General features: G+C 38.9%; 1 protein-coding gene and 1 non-coding gene across 3 annotated transcripts in view; both read left to right on the forward strand.

The window, feature by feature from the left end:
- Nucleotides 1-19,634, forward strand: part of LOC106918368 (cyclin-dependent kinase 17-like) — a 48,855-nt gene that overhangs the window by 18,580 nt on the left and 10,641 nt on the right. Inside the window, exons 1-3 of one of the 2 annotated variants that reach the window (XM_088007317.1) lie at nucleotides 4,384-5,631; nucleotides 12,844-12,977; nucleotides 16,285-16,410. In XM_088007317.1, the coding sequence (XP_087863443.1) occupies nucleotides 5,454-5,631; nucleotides 12,844-12,977; nucleotides 16,285-16,410 (438 nt within the window). In that variant the 5' untranslated portion in view covers nucleotides 4,384-5,453. Of the gene's footprint in view, nucleotides 1-4,383; nucleotides 5,632-12,843; nucleotides 12,978-16,284; nucleotides 16,411-19,634 lie in introns of those variants that run through there. The other variant, XM_088007318.1, reaches the window with a different exon arrangement.
- trnav-uac (transfer RNA valine (anticodon UAC)) lies at nucleotides 9,384-9,456 on the forward strand. The gene has a single exon. It is a non-coding gene; the product is annotated as a tRNA-Val (tRNA).

Consider the following 19,634-nt stretch of genomic DNA (forward strand, 5'->3'; position numbering starts at 1 on the left):
ACCTCTTAACTTAAAAAGAAGTACAGGTTTGCAATGTTTTGAAGAATTACCAGCAGAAACACAGATCTTAGATCCCTTAGTTTTAATCACCGAATGCCTTAGCACCAAAATACATTATAGTGTTGTTGTTGTATCAAGCTTCCAGATCACTAAGGTCTTCTAGTTCCGGTCTACTGTGCATCTCCAGAACCAGAACCAGAACATGGAGAAGCAGCACATGGTTTTTATGCTTCACCAATTTGGAACAAACTTCCAGAAAACTGCAAAACAGTCAAAACACTGAGTTCCTTCAAATCAAGACTAGCAGCTGCAGAGTCAAAATTGAGGCAGTGTTCAATCAGACAAGAAGCCAACCCTGAACAGAATCACTGAAAAATAAATGGATGGATGAGCGTTAGGGGCCTGGTGGAAGTTCAGACCGGAACCTGCTGTAAATGTTTTGGCAGAAACTACGAAGGACAGCGTATAAATAATGGCCTGTAAACTTTAATAGACTGAAGCAAGGTTGTAAAAAACTATTCAAACACTGTGACACAAGACCCATAAGATATTACTTCTACAACTTGCTTGAAAATTGATCAAATCATTGGGTGCGATTAGCTTTTTATGTGCAATTTCTGCACTTCTTGTTACAGTATAAATTACAATGTAAAAGGTTAACTCATATCGAGGTATCCATTTTTAAGACTGAATAAGAACAGTTACAAAGCCTTGGAACTGAAAGAGATTGTATTTTTTCTTCTTTTTTTTTTTTTACCATGGCTGTATGGACAGACACAGGTCGGTAAATAACGTGGCATTTCGTGGTAATTCTGTTCTCTAGAAGTGTGTGCCCAACTCACAGGTTTGCATTAATCTGTTGCTAAATAGGGCGACACCCACACATGCAGCGAGGAACGATTAGCGATGCAGTTTTCAGCCTCATCTCTGCCTTTGTGTTTGTGTGAAAATCTGTAGTTACACTGTGGAGGATTAGTCGGCCATCCTGTCGGTTTCGCAGAGAGAACAACTCTGCTAAAAGCCGCCGACTCGTCTCCAAACGCGTCGCAAGCTGCTATTTTTGATAATGTCACAGATGTCTCCTCTCCTTTGCTCCCCCTTTCCCCTCTTTCTCTCTTTGTACATAAGATACTGAATTTAAATATTAAATGCAAAGATAAAAGAATTTTTCCCCCTGCAATTTGCACACGTTCAGAGACCTCATCAGTGAAAGGGATTAAATGTACCACATTAATACTGCATTAATAACTGGAAACCTCTCCCTCACACGCTGTGCTCCCCGCTATCCATTTACGGGTTCTTGGATTGGACTTGATAAGAACAATGGGGCGGACTCATTTTGTTTTGTGATTGGTGTTGTAAGCTCGCTTGAGGCTTAAGCGAGACGTTGCTAATGAATGCTGGTAATTTCCAAAGCCGAATGTGCAAATGTGTTCTTTGGGGGTTTGGGATATTGGGGATCAACGTAAACAGAGCTAGAAGCTCACGGGAGGCACTCGAGTCCCAGTAATTGAATAATAAGATTCCTTAGATGCAGAGAAGAGCTTTAGAGGTAATTACTGGAGACTAAAAATCTCCCAACCCCTCCAAGGCTTGTGCGTATGGTTCTCTTTTATGCATATTCCTCAGGGACAAAAAATGCACTTTGATTGTTATTGTCGGCTTAGTGGTGTAGAGACGAGCTGCATTATATGTTATTTTTAGAAAGAAAATGTGACAACACTGTTTTATGTGAAATAATTTGACTGTAGAAATGTTTAAAAGAAGGTGGCAGTATGATGGTGAATGAGGCCTATGTGGGAGCAAAAAGCGGTGTGGGACGGTTGCAGATGAAGGGGAAATTGTTTCAAGTCTGACATTGTGTCTGTGAACGTAAAGCGACGTGGAAACAGTGCTGGGTGAAGGGCTGAGTGGAGAGCTTTTTATCCTTGATGTTTTATCCAGCCTGAAGCTAAAGGATTCATCTTTGGAAGCCATCACTTTATTTGCAGCTCATTGCAAGCGACCCGAGTTCTAGTCTAAGAAACGGTGTGACTACTGAAACATGACATGCAGATTTTCGAAAAAGTAAACACCAAAATGCTTACATGTCTTACAAATACTTTTTAGTCTCCCCTCCACACACAGACATTTTTAAAATCTTATTTGTCTGTTCTTTTAGGAAATACTTGAATTAGCCAATGTATTTACAATAAACAAACCAACATCAGCCGTGAATGGATGGCTATTAGGTTTATCATTATTGACAAGTAGGGTGTGGGAGCCTCTGAATGAGAGTGTTTTCTTAGTTAATGTTTACAAGACAGCCTGAAAACCGACGGGAAGGAGGATGTGAGGCTTTATCTATCACCAGCTTGTGGTTCAGCTCTTTATAGTGTTAATTATTATGAGGAAAGATGGCCTTTTATGACTTTATCTTGTTGACATTTAGATGAAGTATCCATCCAAGACATCCCACTTTGTCTAAATACTTCTTTAAGGCGTTATCTTCTGCTGTATCGAGGATCCTTCTTGCAAAGAAAACCTGGAGGGAAATATGCATGACAATCTGAAAAAGAGGAGATTACCGCCGGCAACCTGGCACCCATGAGTATTTAGTCATCAACACTTATTATTACAGAAGCTCTCTGCACCGACGGGCCAAACCACATCCGTCTTTAACGTCTACCTTTAAAGACTCAATTACACACCTGCAAAGTTTAGTGAGATCCTTTCCTTAGGTGTGAAGCTGTTGTTTTGATCCCTACTCCCAAAACAGATAAATGTATAAACACTCGCCTCACAGCCAACTTAATGGTAGACCCCTGTGTAAGTATAAGTTTTATACTTTGCCCACAATCCACACACACCTGACAATCACTGAAAATGAAGCACTTCCTTCAGAAAGACCTTCTAAATCAAACATTTCATTTGTTTTTGACAAAGAAAACATATCAAAACTATTTTCAGTGAGAAAAGCTCAGTTGTATACTATTTAGTCAATTTTGCATCAATAATTGTTTTCATTAAGAAATTGATTCTCACACTTCTTACACAAAGATGTTAAACAACAGGAAATGCACGTAGTGGGGCAAGCAGAGAGGTGTGCTCCATAAAGCTGAGGAAAACACTGGTTACTTTGAGTTTGTGTTGCAAATTCATTCAAAGTCCTTTAAGCATGAACTGGATAACAGATAACGTTTGCAGTTTTCAGATCCTAATTGGTTCATATAAGCAAAACTTGCTTGTGAAACTTTTACAGCTTTATTTGGTACGGAGACCTTTGCTCAGTAAAAATGTATCATGTATGTCAGTACACTCATGCCTTGCTCTGGCTGATCCTTTCTCTGCACCAGCCCCTGTATGTTTTGTCTTTCTTTTAGGGCAGGTTGATGATAATTGAGGTTGTCACATATTTTAGCGTGTTTTCAGTAAAGGAAAAAACAAAGTTTTATGAACTTATTTTTGGTTTGTAACTTGTCAAGATTTAACGAACATCGACCCCTCATATGAATTGTTTCCTGAACACAGACAAAGACAATGTTCACTATGAACATCATTGAAAGAATAATAATAAGGGGTTAGAGAAGCATAGACTTGCTAGATAAAATAATGTGCACAGCCTATAAATACTGTTTTTTTAATTTAAACAAATTAAATTTATAAGCTGATTGCACAAATGAGGCCACAGAACTCACTTGTTGTCTATGTGTCTGACAAAATTATAAACAATACAACAACAACCTGTAGTTTGGGTTCTAGTTACTCAACTCCAATGCTAATCACTTAAAGTTGCCTTGACTGATGCATTTTCATACTTCTATTTAATGCTGTATTTGTATAGTACTGCACACCAAGCTAAGCTGGAATCACATTGTCAGTGTTTGCAATATTGGGATCTCAAAGCACTGCTTCTATTCAATATTTCGTCTAATGTTATATCTCAAGCATGGACATTCTGTATGCCAGTGGTGTATCAGTTGTGTTGTAAGGACTTTCTATGCCCTTGACAAACCTTAATGCATATTTACTTGCCAAAATTGTCTATTGTCTTTGTATTCAGCAGTAGTATTACAGATTTTCCTGATAATGTGCAGCCCTAGAATTCTGTTATCTGTAAGCTAGAGTCAAACACTCAACGTAGGTGATATGTCTTTTTAGGTGGGAACATTTTCTGCATGTGAGGTAAGACATGTTAAAGAGATGAGCTGTGATACTTGGTTCCAAAATACTGCGCTGTGTCACGCCCATGAGGAAGGACAGAGAGAAAAAGTGGAAAAGCTGCTAAGATGCCAGAGGCATCTATCAAAAAGCCTCAGGGTTTAATTTTATCCATAGAGAGTGATAAGAGCAAGGAGCCAGAGAGTAGAGAGCCAGTGAACATGAGAGAGAGGAGGGGAACTGGGATGGGATTGAGAAAGAGGCTGATCATGCAGAAAACGTTGTCATCAGCTCATGACTCGAAAGACAGCACCGATCTTCAATACCATCGCCGATCTCGGCGCGAGCGAGGGAGAGATGGTAACAAGAGGAGGCGGAGAGAAAGCGACTGCTATCACATGAGAGGGAGGGGAGTAATGGCAAGGTGAAGGGAGGCAGGGAGAGGACTGAAGCACTGATAGGAGCGCCACAGGCAAGGAGGGAGTGATCGAGAGAGGGAAGTGGAAGGGAGAAAGCAGCATAACAGCCTGGATAGAGTGCTGTGCAGAACAACAGTGGGACCGCAGAGGACATGAGAAAAAACATCTGACACAACAAGAGAGAGAGAGAAAACAAGGACAAGAGGAATCGGGACGTCACGTGAAAAGAAAAGTACTAACGGACACAGAAGATCTGGTAGCCGATGAGGTCAGATAGTTGAGCATGTGACAGATGAAACTGTTGTCTTCCCTGACAGGGGTAAGATGAATGCGTTGTGAATCTCTGCACGTGTTTGCTTGCTTGTGTCATGAAGATACAAATGAAGACAGAGCACCTGTTATTCTGAGACATCGCATGCACTGGGCAATCTCTGCAGCGTTTTACCTACCTGCACGCTGTTTGACCTTCCTTAGTCAGCAGGAGGAGTGTGACTGCAGAGAGAAAGAGGAGAGAAAGCAAGAGAAGTGGACGGAGAGTGAGTGTACAGAAAAACACCCTGAAAGGGAGACAGGATGTTGAAGTGGAGTTGCAGCTAAGGGAGTTGTTGCTGTGATTAGTGCGCCTGCACTGTCCTCACAATCTTAAGACCTCTGCGTGGAGCTCCTGTGGCAATACAGTAGACTGGATTTTTGTCAGACGGAAAGCCTGGACCTTTAATTGTCCACAGCTTCTAAAACAAGACTCTTGCCTGGATTTATTGACTTAAACCTCATCTGAAGTGACCTCAGTTCCTTGAGAGGCCCTGGATTTAGTTTTCGTACTGCGTGAAATGTTTTTCTGAACATTTGAAGATATTCAAATGTTAGTGCCGTGAGTCTTCTTCAAGAACGGATATGTCAGACAATCCCCAAGGGTGTTCTGGACCTGCTCCCAGGGTGGGAGACTCCAAGGTGGGAGAGGCTAGAATGGGAGAGGGGATGAGGATGGGGGAGAGAGACGCCCCCCTGAGGCTGTCGCCGTTCCGTATGCTTCGAATGCTGGATTCGTGCCGCCCACCAGGAAACCGGATTGGTAAGTCTATCTTCACCCAGCAGCTCATCTGCACCCTGATACTGAATATCCATCAGTCCAAGGCAACATCCGAGAATGTACTGGAACTGTATGCATCTTTCAAATATTGGTAAAAACGCTGGATTTACTTGCAAGGCTGCACAAACATAAAATTGCTATGGTTTACCCCCTGGCAACCTGGTCCCAAGGGATACCGTAAAGAAGGAGCTCTCTTTTAAAAGTTTGGTATAGTTTAGCTTGTAAGAGCAGTAAGTAAAAATACTGAGTTAAACAGAGGAGGGTTAGCAGGCTCATAACAGGAAATCTAAAGATTTCCTTTAGTCTTTGAAGTAAATCTCTGACTTTCTTCACAGTTTGAGGCTACTCCTCACTGGTTTTTGCATCCTCCTTTTGAAGTATTTTTTTTGTGTGTGCTCTATATAGAATTCCAGCTTCCTGGAGCACATGCAGAGCTGGGTGAGGTTGTCCTGAAAGTATCCCGCTCAGTCTTGCAGCATTTAGTCAGCAACCCTAACTAGGCCAACCGGTCTGTAAGCAGGGACGCAGGGGTAACTTGTGACATTTACTGTCTGCTCTTTGTCTTCAGAGGAACAGGAAAAAGGAGAGCTGGAGGAGATGTTAGAAAGATACTTGGTGGAACAAGAAGTGTGAGACATTTGTGCTTTGTACTGAATGTGAAATGACCTGGGCTGATTGTTGGGTTTGTTTTGCATAGTGATGGAAATTTCCTCCCATCACATGTCCTCTTATCTCATTCACCCTCATCTACTTGACTGTATTTGCAAACAAGCAAGATCAGGGCCGTCTAAAAGGGCTTTCTGTGTTACACTCGTAGTACTTCGATGCTCACTTGTCACAACCTTGTGGAATTGTGTCAGCTTCTGTTCATTTGTAGATGCCCAGGATCAGTTTCCCTTGACTCTGGTATCGGTTACCTCCAGTTTAAGGTTTCACCATCTGGGTTGTGAAAGTTAATTCTTGATTATGTGACAACTGGCTGCTCCGTGGTCTGACCTTCATTACTGTTAATACCTGTATTATTACATCACGAGTGTGATGTGATTACACCTTTGAACACAAACTGACTATTTGTCATGTTTTGCTTTTGTCAACTTATAGGCATTTAACATAATAAATGCTAAAATAATTTCCTTGCACTCTCCTTATAATATTTTAGATGTTTTAAAGAAAAGTCTTACAAAATAACCTTAACTTATTATATAACCTGATTGATTTAATTTAAGAACAAAACATACTACAGCTTTTACTACTGCTATCAGATAACTGTGTCAATACAATATTTAGTTCTTTAACAATTTTTAAAGCTTTAACAAGCTAGATATCAAAGTATTAAACTTTGTAACAATAGCACACAAGTGAGTGTGTTAGCAGCCATTCTGTTTTTAAAATCAATTATATGGAAATAGTATCAGATAAATTGGATTTTAGAGGTAAAGTAAATTAGAGTGTTAGTTTTTCTGTTATTTTTCTTTTATTAGTATAAGGTTTATAACCTGACAAGAGATCTTTAATAATTAATTAGCCAGTTGTTCTACTTTTTTGCCAGTCTTGCAGTCAGTTGTTCATTTTAAAGCTACACACACAGATACTTCCAGATTGTTGCCAACCTTTTTTCCACCCAGATAAATATAATGCCAACCAACCCTTAACTGTCTGTTGTTTTTGCAGCCAAGACACTTTTAAATTAGATGACTTCTTCCTGTTTTAACAAGGGGTCAAAGGTACAGAGGGTTTCAGATTCTTCCTTACTGCACACAACTTACAGAAAAGGTGGATAAAGGAGGTGATACTATTAGTATAGGGACATGATACGACCAGATAAGACTCTACAGCACATGTGTCAAACTCAGGGCCCGCGGGCCACATGTGGCCCGCCATGTCATTTTATGTGGCCCACCCCAGCATTTTATAGGCCGATGATTTACTTAAAATAGGTTTTGAGCACAAATTGACTACAAACTACATCTCCCACAATGCATTCCGATTTTTACCAGCCAACATTACGGCTTCTCGCCACTAGAGAGCAGCAGAGTCACCTCAAGCTGCTTATTGATTTTCCCAGCGAATAAAACTGAGACATCGACAAGCTAACATCAAAACGTCCGAGAAAAGAAAAATCGATTTACAAGTAAGACTGTGAATGAAGATGTGTGTGAGTTGGTGTCAGGGCGGCAGGTCGCGCTAGACGTTATCTTGACTGACAACATAAAAAAAATAAAAAAAAATCGGTCATGTACTATTTTTATCTGTGAAATTACAATCATATTAACATCGGCTATTTAGTCACATTTTATGCGGTTTAGTTAATATTCACCGTGAATCCAGATCCCATCACCAATTAAGCAGATAAATGTATCCACATCTAAGCGACATCACATTTCTAAATCTTCGCAGCGGCGGAGCCACGTCCGCAGTGGTTGAGCTGCGGACTGCGCATGTTACAGTCTAATTAACTTTTGCATCGTCATTTATTTCCTCCAGATAAACTACCGGCTCCTCGAATGGATTAACACAACGTTGCATTCTCTTTAGTTTTCTCTGGTCTGTAATGGAGACTTGAATTTTCAACCAAAAGTTTGTAAAGTAATGTACTTCCTAACCATTTTTTATTTGTAAGAATTGATTTTACTTTTTAGCCATTTAGCCAAGTCTCTGTAGAACCATTTGTTTCTGCTAATGACATCTGCAATATATTTTTTGATCCCAGGCTTAGTTTATGGACTGAACAGACAGAAACAGTCACCATTATACATTTTGAACTGTTGATTTTATTTTTGAACCATTTTTTAATTTTGAACTGTTGATTTTGTTTTCCAACCATTTTTAATTTTAAAGTGTTTATTTTATTTTTGAACCATTTTTTAATTGCAAAGTGTTGATTTTATTTTTGAACCATTTTTTAATTTTGAAGTGTTGATTTTGTTTTCCAACCATTTTTAATTTTAAAGTGTTGATTTTATTTTTGAACCATTTTTTAATTGCAAAGTGTTGATTTTATTTTTGAACCATTTTGTAATTGTAAAGTGTTGTTTTTATTTTTGAACCATTTTTTAATTTTGAAGTGTTGATTTTGTTTTCCAACCATTTTTAATTTTAAAGTGTTGATTTTATTTTTGAAACCTTATTTATTTTGAAGTGTTGATTTTATTTTTGAACCCTTTATTTTGAAGTATTGATTGTGTGAAAGACCTTAGACATGAATTGCCCCATACGGGGTTTGAACTGATGACCTCAGCATTACCAGCACCGTGCTCTAACCTGCTGAGCTAACTCACCTACCTTATGAACTGTTGAGTTTCCATGGATTTAAGAAGAACTTACATGATCTTACCACATTGTAGATTTGAGAAAAGTGCTTATATTCTAATGTTTTTCAAAACAACATACATGATATTTTATTTTCCAGAGATTTTGTATTTTGAAGTGTTAATTTTATTTTTGAACCATTTTTTATTTGTAAGTATTGATTTTATTTTATAGCCATTTAGCCAAGTCTCTGTAGAACCATTTGTCGCTGCTAATGACATCTTCAATAAATTTTTTGATCCCAGGCTTAGTTTATGGACTGTAATGTTAAATTAGGCACAAGTATAAGTCTGACAGTTTGTTCACCAAGTTACTGTGCTCTCTGAGAGGATCTGTAAGTATTTGACATTGTTCCATGCCCATCGTTGACATTAGTCTCTAACAAAATGTTGGATCATCTACCAGGAACAGTGGAAAGAGCCTGAGTTTCTGTAGTGTAGTGGTTATCACATTTGCTTTACATGCAAAAGGTCTCTGGTTCAAAACCAGACAGAAACAGATTTAGTTTGTTCTATTCATCACAGGAGTTTACTCTGTGGTGTCATGGTCTGTACTCTAAAACCAGGCATCTGAGTGCAAACCTCAGTTGAAATTTGCATGTGTTGCATCTCACATCATCAACTTTGGGACCTCAAACTGGAACAAAGCAGAGAAGTTCAGTTTCTGTAGTGTAGTGGTTATCACATTTGCTTTACACGCAATAGGTCTCTGGTTCAAAACCAGACAGGAATGGTTTTTGTAGGTTATGCATCTCTTGGGGTGCAGTGAGACAAGAGCCTTCCTCTTTCGTGATGGTTCAATGTCGATTGGCAAGTATTAGGGGGTTTGAAATCGAAGCTATTTTACTTCAATTACCAATTGGCAGTTCTGTGGCATAATGCACATGTGTCTACATCTACATTTTTCTCATAGTGACAAAAACCACCCCAATAACTTTTAATAAATTAAATTAAGCAACTTCACTTATATTAGCATCACTTCACCCGCTGGGGTCTGAACGCACTTCCTCCTGGTTCCCATCTGCAGAAAAATCTGTGCTAATTCATCAGTCAGTTGGTCCTGTCTGATCCAAACAGATCAACTGAACTCTGTGAGTGTTTTACCCTGTGCGGTCCGGTGTGCCGTTTTACCAGGATTTTAATTTTTTTGTTTTGCGTGGTTTCGCTTCTCCGAAACGGACAGATGTTACGTCTGCAGCTCCTCCAGAACGCCGCTCTCCTGGGTAACGGGCACCAAGAAGGCTCCATTTGTTAAATCCGCTGGATGAGTTACTTCCAGCGGTTTCTAATTCTTCGCAGTCCGCAGTGGTTGAGCAGCGGACTGCGCATGTTACAGTCTAATTAACTTTTGCATCGTCCACAACATTGCATTCTCTTTAGTTTTCTCTGGTCTGTAATGGAGACTTGAATTTAACGCGCCATTTCAACCAAAGGTTTGTAATGCGCTTCCTAACCAGACGCTCCAAAGCGTCCGGTCCATAACTCTTCAACACGCCGTCATTTCCCGGTCAGAAAGACGCATTTAGTTCAGAGACCATGAGATGATATTCAGAAAGGACTTTTTTTTAATTAATTGATTTCAGTTGCCTCTGAGACTAAATCTTTGCGTAAAGTCTATCATATCTGCCCATGTGACTTGTTTTTATTATTTGTTTGCTTACCTTTAAAGACTGATTTAAATATTGTAATTTTTAAACTGAGCAGTAATTTTACATCCATGGAAACTCAAATGTAATATTTTAAACTTCAATACATAAAATCAGTTATTTAACAATATGAGGTGGTGTTTAATTTATTTTTAACATTGTATTTTTATACATTTATGCTAATGATGCCCAAGTCTAGTTTTCCAGAGCTACCATCTGCAGCTTTAGATGCATTCCTTCTCTAACACACCTGGACCATTGACTCATTATAAGCCTCTACAGACCTGAATGAGGGAAGTCAACCTTTTGTCTGGGTGTGTTTTAGCAGGGATGCACTCCTGATTTGTACCGTCAATGTGGCCCGTTGAGGGGGGCCAATATGCTGAAGTGGCCCTTGGTGAAATTGAGTTTGACACCCCTGCTCTACAGCATAGCGCTTTCTGTGTTTTTACTACACAATGGTGTAATGGCAGATTTCTGTCATTCTAAGACAATTTTTTGTTTAGTTTTTAGTTTTCCAAAAATGTATTTGGGAGAAACAAATCCATCCTTCAGATATAAATTGTAATAAAAGACAATTTATGATATTATTATATAAAATTATATAAAACCCATAATTAGTATATCTCAGAATTATTGAAATTAATAGCCCAGTTTGTATAAGTCTATATTAGTTTGCATATCCGGGCAGGTGGCATGCTTAGTATCAGGATATAAAAAGTGTGACAAGATGTTTCTGGTGACATCAGATAGAGTTGAGAATATTCTCAAGCCGTACAAATAGAAAACAATAAGAATAAAGGATCTAATTTAAGGTCTATATTATCTTAATTAAATTATTGCTAGAGAGATGTATATAAATCCATAATATGCAGTGACAAAAATTTAATTAATAAAAAAAACAGTAAATATTATTTGCTGTTCTTGTTTTGGCTTTGTTCTATTTTCCATCCTCAAACTCTATGACAAAGTTTGCAGCCTGTCTTTCTCATATCCTTATTACAGGAACAGATGCAAACGAATTACCCAGAATAAGCCTTAGCTGGTCTGCAGCTGACAGCCCAGCATACTAAAACAAGTAGTCTCACTTTTCTGGCCCAGAGTTTTTAAATCCCATGGCTGATGTGTCACAGTCAGTCAAGGAAGTTATCTTTCTTCCTTTCTAATCGTTTCTTTCCTCCATGTTCATTCTCCCTGTAACCTCCTAATCTCTGACTGAATGTCTTATCTCAAGCTGACTGGCTGTATCAAGGGTAAACACTGCAGTTTATGGCAGATTACTTTTAAATGCTTTCCCTTTCTTTGAATAAACTCGGTGAAAACGTGAACACAAGCACCGAGGTTCAAACACGTGTGTTATGTGCTGTTCATGACCCAGAGTCTCTGTGGCAGCAAGTTGAGACCGTTTTGTCCCTTCCCCCACTTTTACCTCACAAACACACCAACATGATGGAGGCGGTCTTGTCAGCTGCTCCATGACTCATTAATCAGATGGATTCTAGGCCAGATGAAGGTGTTGGGGGTGGCAAGCAGAGATGGGAAACCTCCTGTTCCATGCAGTTACATTGATCTCTGACCTCCTCACCTTATGAGTGCCATTTTACACACACTTGGCTTACACCCCTTCCTATTACTGGTGGTGCCATCAATCATCTGGAGATCTGTCTTTGGCTTTCATTGAACAGGGAATCTGACAAGGATTCGGAGCCTTGTTAAAGTATGCATACCCCAGGAACCTTTTCACACTCTGTTGTGTTTCAGTGACACACCTGAAAGTATTTTTTAGGACTTCGATATGATTGACCAACACAAAGTAGGTCAATCACCTACTTTGTTATTGACCAAGGAAAGAAAAATATGATTTTCAAAATAAAAATTTGGAAAGTGTTGCATCTGTGTGTTTTAGATTTGAATACCCTGTATGTCATCACACTGACTTAATGAATGGATGTACTTTATTAATCCCCAGGGGGCTCATTGACAAATAATATGCCACTTAGTGTTAAATAACATCCCAATAAAGTACATTAAAGTTTGCATTTGTAATGTGAAAAACAAAAAGCAATAGAAATTAATAATTTTGTAAGACACTGGATCATTACAACTATATAGGACAATGGCTCATTTTAATTAGCAAATCAATAAATAAGTCTGTATAAGTTTACAAAATCTATTTCAAGTGTGTTTTTTTTTGTTCCTGAACCAAAGAGTGACTTTGCCTGTGTTTGTGTGTGTTGCAGGTATCGTCCATGAAAATGTGAAGATGGGTTCAGATGGTGAAAGTGATCAAGCGTCTGGGACATCCTCTGACGAGGTTCAGAGTCCAGTGAGGGTTCGCATGAGGAACAATCATCATCGGCGCATATCTAATGAGGTGCATGAAGCTCAGAGGCACAAATACACTAAGGCTTTTACACCTGACAGACTCCTCTGAGGAGAGAACACCTGGAAATATTATTCATTTGAGATTTGACACCAGAAGCTGTGGTGACATCTTCTCTCCACCACCATCCATTTCACTCTGTACCAGAACTTAAGGGGTATCAGATTGTAGAGCTACCTTGACAGGTTAGGCACACTTATAAATCTAAACAGTACTGGGTTTGGTACTGTTATATTGGGATCCAGAGTGGTCTTATTTAGGTGGCAGGAATTTCTGGTAGGTTTGGTCCTTAAACCTAACCCAGCAGTTTTAGTGTCAACAGTTTTGTTTTTGTTTTTTTAAAACAGTGATCAAAAGAAAGTGAAGTTTGTACCATTAGCTTTCCAGATTTTTTAGGCTTCTGTCACCAGTAAAAGTCCTCAGATTAATTTCTCCAGCCAATTTAAGTGGTGTAGGGTCTTAAGTCTTTACACCACACTCTTACAGCTGAATTATCAGAGAAGCCTGTTGGTTTTATCACCAGTAAACTGCAGAGTATTTGCAGCATTCGCTGTTGGCATTTAACACCGTTGCAGCTGCTGCAGGAGGAGCAAATCTCACAAGGCACCTTGTGTGTATCTCACAGATGCCAATGGCGTTGACAAAATGACTTATTAATTGGTTTCATTAAATTATGAAAACGAAACCAGCATAATTTACAACTTTTCTGTCCACTGTTGGTGTGCACTCCGAGCAAAGACACATCTCGGAAACAGGTTTTCTATTTATCATTGCATGTATGTAACTGTACCTGTGGTAAGGTTTCTGTTCAGAACCTTGTTTTGAATGTAGCACTTCCCTCAAGCCTCAGTCAGTATGCATCTTTACGAAGGAGCTGCAGACTGATGAGCACAGCAGTATTACTGGAAATGCCTCTGGATGCCCAGTTTCTGACTGCTGTGAGCAGTGGAAAGGACTAATTTAGAGCATGTTTACCACGAGGAGAGGCAGGAAGACGATGGAGAGGGGGGGAATAGTGTGGGAGCAAAACATGCTGGGGTGAAATATTTCTTGCTATAAGGAAGACAGGCAGAGGTATGGTTATGCATCTGAGGATGCTAAAGTACCCTGATGGAGAAATGAAGGGCAAAGAAAGATAAAAGCAGTGCTTTCTCTCCATATCCATCACCCCTCCTTTATTCACCCCTTCCCCCCATTTGCCTTTTCCCCCTCAGGAATCTGTCCATTCCTCTGCTCCTCCTTCCCCTCCTCCTTCTTTTTGAGCATGTGGATGGCACACCACCACAGTGCCAGCCCACTCTCTCTCTCTTTCTCTCTCTCTCCCTCGCTCTCCCTCACTGTGTGTGCAGTCATGTTATCAGGTCACAGACATATACATTGTTGAAAGCGCATGTGTGTGTAAGTGCATTGAAAAACACATTTGAGGAGGACAATGAGGGAGCTACTAGAGCTGATCTGCATTGTGAGTATGGGGAATGCACGTGTGTATTTGTGTGTGTGGGTGTGGGGGGATTTATTGAATCTGTAGTAGTGAGTGAGTGTGTATGCGTCCCAGTGCCTTTGTGAACTTGTGACTCATACCATTTTTGCCCCTCAAACAGGGCACATGAATGAAGGCTTCTCTTATTATTAAAGACATTGCAATATCTTTCTGTTCCTGTTTTTCATTCAAATGTTTGTTGAAGTTCAAAAGCATATTTACCATCTTTTTTTTTTTTTTTTTTGCTTGCTTGAAATTATTAACCATTTGCTAAAGCATCAGACACGCCATTACATGTTTGCTATGCGTCTGTGTTGTTGAGATGCCTGCTGTTAATCTGGTTGATGCAACTTCAGCTCAGATAAAACTTCTACCAACACTGAAATTCATCTATCATTATTAATATTTTATCCCAAAAGATACACAAACCCTCGTGTAGCCTGAAGCCAATGTTCTCATGTAAATTTACACAGATTATTTTGAACGCTCACATCAAGAAGTCACACTGTGGGGGTGTTGGGGCTTGGCCAATCAGCTGCAGCTGCCATGGAAACAAATTGTGACTGGCACTGGTGAATATGTTTAACATGGATAACACATAACAGGCAATTTATTGTAGGGAATGACGAGTTGTTTCAGTTGTTTTAGAGTAAGCAGCATGCAAGAACTGTTCAAAAGCATTTCTATGGTGACCTGCTTTGTAACTAAAGACTAGGTTAAAAAATGTTATCATCTAAATTTAATTACAATATACAACAATATAATTTACCTTTAGCTAAAATATTCAAGTTGTTAGGTGCTGCAGTGATTACTATTTGTTAAACAACAACAAAACAAATTATCGATCTGAGATCAAAATTGTTAAACTTTTTCTTGATAGGAATAAAGGAATAAAGAAAGGAAACTTAAAAACTGATAACTGGTACTATTATTGGTTTATAAATGCATCTCAACTTTAATGCACTTTTTTGAGGTTACTCAAGATCAGATATTGTAATTTTTTAACTCTCTGTTGGGTTGTAAGTATTAACTCATCACCTGCAGCATTTTTTTCTTCTTTCATACTTTATATTTCCCTTGTGGGAAAAAAAAATCTGAATAGTCCAAAAGTGTAATCTGCAGGTTAGACTAAAAGAAAACTGAAAATCATGATTGGCCAATAAAGGTCTGATCAGTGTTTTATCACAATTTTATTTATTGTTCTGAATTGTAGGCTTTCTTCAGCCTTTTTTTTATGTTTTAAAAAAAAATACTTTTAGAAGATACCCAGTATTTGAAACTCCATCACTTGAGATGTGCAGTACTGTAACTTTTAGATTTTTTTTTTCTGGTCCAATACACCTAAATCAAATTGTTGAACATCACATCTAGTCAAGTTGTACAGAGACCTGCTAATAAGCTAATATTTTAATTAAGGTATGTTCAGACTGACACATATCTAAAAGTAGCAGGACAGATTTCTGATCTAAAGTTTGCAATTAGAAATTGTCTTCTGGGTTTTTGTTAAAAAAAAAAAAACTTTTTGGATTTGAAAACCACAAGTGTGCATCATCTCCTTTGTCTTAATACGGTTACATAATACACTAAATATTTTCTGTCAGTCGTCCAGAGGCAGGTCTGTTAACCAGCCAGAGTCATTTACAGGTAATCAATGCTGCTCTGGGCTACATCAGATCCTGTGATTTCTTGCTGTTTGGATGGCAAACGCTTTAATGATGCCTCAAAGTAGAGTTGAATTCATGTAAAATTAAAAATCTAAGTTAACCTTTTTAATTTAAATGTACGCATCTAGCATTCCTGTCTTATTTTCTTTCTCAGGACATAAACAAGCGGTTGTCTCTCCCTGCTGATATCCGACTGCCAGAGGGCTACTTGGAGAAGTTTGCCATGAACAGCCCGCCTTTTGACAAACCCATGAGCCGCAGACTTCGGCGCGCATCACTGGTCAGTATAAACTGCAGTTGGATGATGTATTTTAGTGTGTGTTTATATTAAACGAGTCCATATGTGTTATCTTTAGACATATTGGTCAGTATCCCTGGGTGTCACCTGCTTCATTTGATCGTGTATTGTTGGAAATAAAAGCAAGATGAGATACTGTATCCAGGCTTTGTGAGCCACTGTAATGGTTGATTAATGTTATTGTACTCTAACCACAGAGAGCCAGCAGAGAGGCTCAGCCCAGTTTCGAACACACACTGAGTTATGCTACAGGATGTACAATGCCTCAGCAGGGGGAAGAATGAGATATTCTGCATTATGTATCGAGGACAAGAGCATTGTGGGTATGAAGGGAGGGGTAATGGAGAGGGGAGGAGATCACAGAGCAAGGGATGATGGGAAGAATAGAAAAAAATCATTATTCACATGCAAAATGTTCCTATATGTTTGACTTTTTATCCCTTTAATACTCGTCTCGGTTCTTCTATTAGATAATGTTTCTGCCGTCTTCCATTTTCAGGTTTCCCTTCCTCGCTGCTCTGGGTTTCACTCACCCAGTTCGTCGCACATTTGCTGTGTTTGAAATCAAATTTAGCTTGCTCCACCGATACGCATCTTCAAACCAGATTACCAAATGCCTTGAAATTCGAGATGATTTGACCTCCATCGATCATATATTTGCTGTAATTATTGAACAGGGCCACTACACTGCCTCATACTCCCTCCTTTCAGCAGTTTGCAGCTTTTCTGCAGGACTCTTGCAGAGATGAAAGCAAAGAACAGTTGCTCAGAGCTCTGCGGGAAAATAGAAGGTGAAAAGTTGAAGCAGAGAAAGATTATAGTCGCAGTAGTTTGCTGTAAAATTAGGCTGTGTGGATGTGGAGGTTTTTTTGGGTCTGTCGACCTGTGTGTGTAGCTGTGGATCCTCTGGGTTGTTAAATGTATGTGATGTAATAGATCAATCAATAATTCAGCAGCAGTGTCAGACTCATCTGCCGCAGCTCCTTTCCTGAATAGGATTTCACTCCAGGACACCTTGAAGTGAGCCACCGAGTGAAGATAAGAAGAAACAAAATACAGCAAGGGGATGAGAAGGTTAATAATGGTTTGATAAACAGAATGGCTCTGGTTAGAAAAGTTTTATCCACTGCTGATCGTATGCTATGTCCTAGGAAAGCTGGATCACAGCTAGATTTATGTAAATATGGCTTTTTTATTGTAACATTTTACACGTTTCTGCAGATGAATTAGTATTATTTTATTTATTTATTTTAACATGTACAAATACTCTAGCTAAATCAAGCCTATATTCTGTTTTGAAGAATCGGTGTGTTTTTCTCTGGGCTGCTGGTGTGTTTGCCACTTGTTACCATAACATAGACGGCATGTGTCTGGTGTCACATATCAGATACCCTTATTTGAAACCTTGTATTTTGATCACCGAGCCTTCTCCTGTGTAATGCAAGTGAATTTGGTTGGTATCAGTTTTCGGTCATAGCTGTTGCCCGTAGGTAATCAATAATTTAAAGCAGGGCATTGAGATTACATGGTGCTGTGCGATAACTTGGTGTTTTATGTCAAGGCGCAACATTTCCACAGCCACTGCAGCTGGTTAATGTGAAAAGCATAAAAAAAAATCTGGTTTTATTTGTGTATTTGATCTCACACTGAAGATTATTAGAAAAAAATATCTCTATCTATCTATCTATCTATCTATCTATCTATCTATCTATCTATCTATCTATCTATCTATCTATCTATCTATCTATCTATCTATCTATCTATCTATCTATCTATCTATATATATATATATATATATATATATATATATATATATATATATATATATATATATATATATATATATATAATGATCTTTTTTCTAAGCAAAAATGATAGCCGTTTTTATTTCAACGAATGTAAACAGTCTGCCAGTAAATTAAAATTTTACACAATGAAGACGTAGCTTGGTTTGAAAAGCTTATTTTTTTATTTCTAAAACTGTTCTGTAGTATTAGGGAGTTTGCAACTTGTTTATAGCAATGTTCTAACATGACCTGAGCTCGTCATGTTAATAAAAGGGCTTTTCTTTACTCTCGCCTCTCATTGCCATCCTCCACTTCTCTTTGCAGAAAGCCGTCATTTTCTCTCTCCCACTCAAACACTCTCGATCCATCTCTCTCACAGCATTGAGCTTTCTTACAAGCAGCGCATAAAAGAACCGTAATTGCAAATGAAATGTTGTTGAAGTAATGGAGTTTTCTTCTCAGTACACATTTTCGTCAGAGCTGCAGACGTTTCAGCTCTGGCGTTTCCTGCTTGAGGTTCCTCTCTGTACATCAGCCTCCACTGTCCCTGCACAGACTCATGCAAAGCTCGTGCTCATATTGTCCCGTTAGTTTAATTTTGTCTCTAAAACTTGTTCTGACCTAGTTCTGCTGAGTAAGCTCACTGAAGCGTTAGGAAAGAAATGAACTCGATGACATCGAAAGCATATGCAAGCAAGTGCACACTCACTCACTCACTCACTCACTGCTTGCAAGTGCACAAAGCATTAAGTACTCAGAGGGCAGACCATTTGAAGAAAGTAGGTTTGATGCAAAAAGCTTAGTCTGTCTTGGTTTTAGGGATACTTGAAGTAGACAAGAGCCATTATGGATTTTTAAATTACTATTACTTGTAGTATAGGATTGAAATAGGGTTAGACTGAGACAACGTGGTGTTAATGTCGGTTTTTTTCCTTATAGGTTGAATTTTACTCATGAAAATGACTCTCATCCAGAAGGAGAGTCACTAACTCACATTAGAGCTTGAAGTATTTCTAATTCATAATCTGTAGAGTTTTATATGAAGTCGACCCACCCAGTGCACCTGAGAACACCTTCCAGCTCTTCTGGGAAACCTTTCCACAAGGTTTATTAGCGTATTTATGGGAGAGTGATATTTGAGTAGTGCATTTGTGAGGTCAGACACTGCTGTCGGAGGAGAAGGTCTGGCTCAGAGCCGGCGCTGTAATTTAGCCCGAAGATCTTCTCGTTGAAGTCAAGACGTTTTACAGACCGGTCAAGTAGTTCCACACCAAATTTTCTTGCGCGTATAACTTTATAGACCTTGTTTTGTGTATTGATGCACAATGGAATTATATTTGGGGCGGATACCAAGACATAGGTTCACAAAGTCACAGTCATTGCCAACAGGTACAAAAGAACTGCATTCTATTGCAAATT

Source organism: Poecilia mexicana, unplaced genomic scaffold (genome assembly GCF_051168715.1).
Source record: "Poecilia mexicana isolate PSO_F unplaced genomic scaffold, ASM5116871v1 scaffold_7, whole genome shotgun sequence".
Taxonomy (NCBI): Eukaryota; Metazoa; Chordata; class Actinopteri; order Cyprinodontiformes; family Poeciliidae; genus Poecilia; species Poecilia mexicana.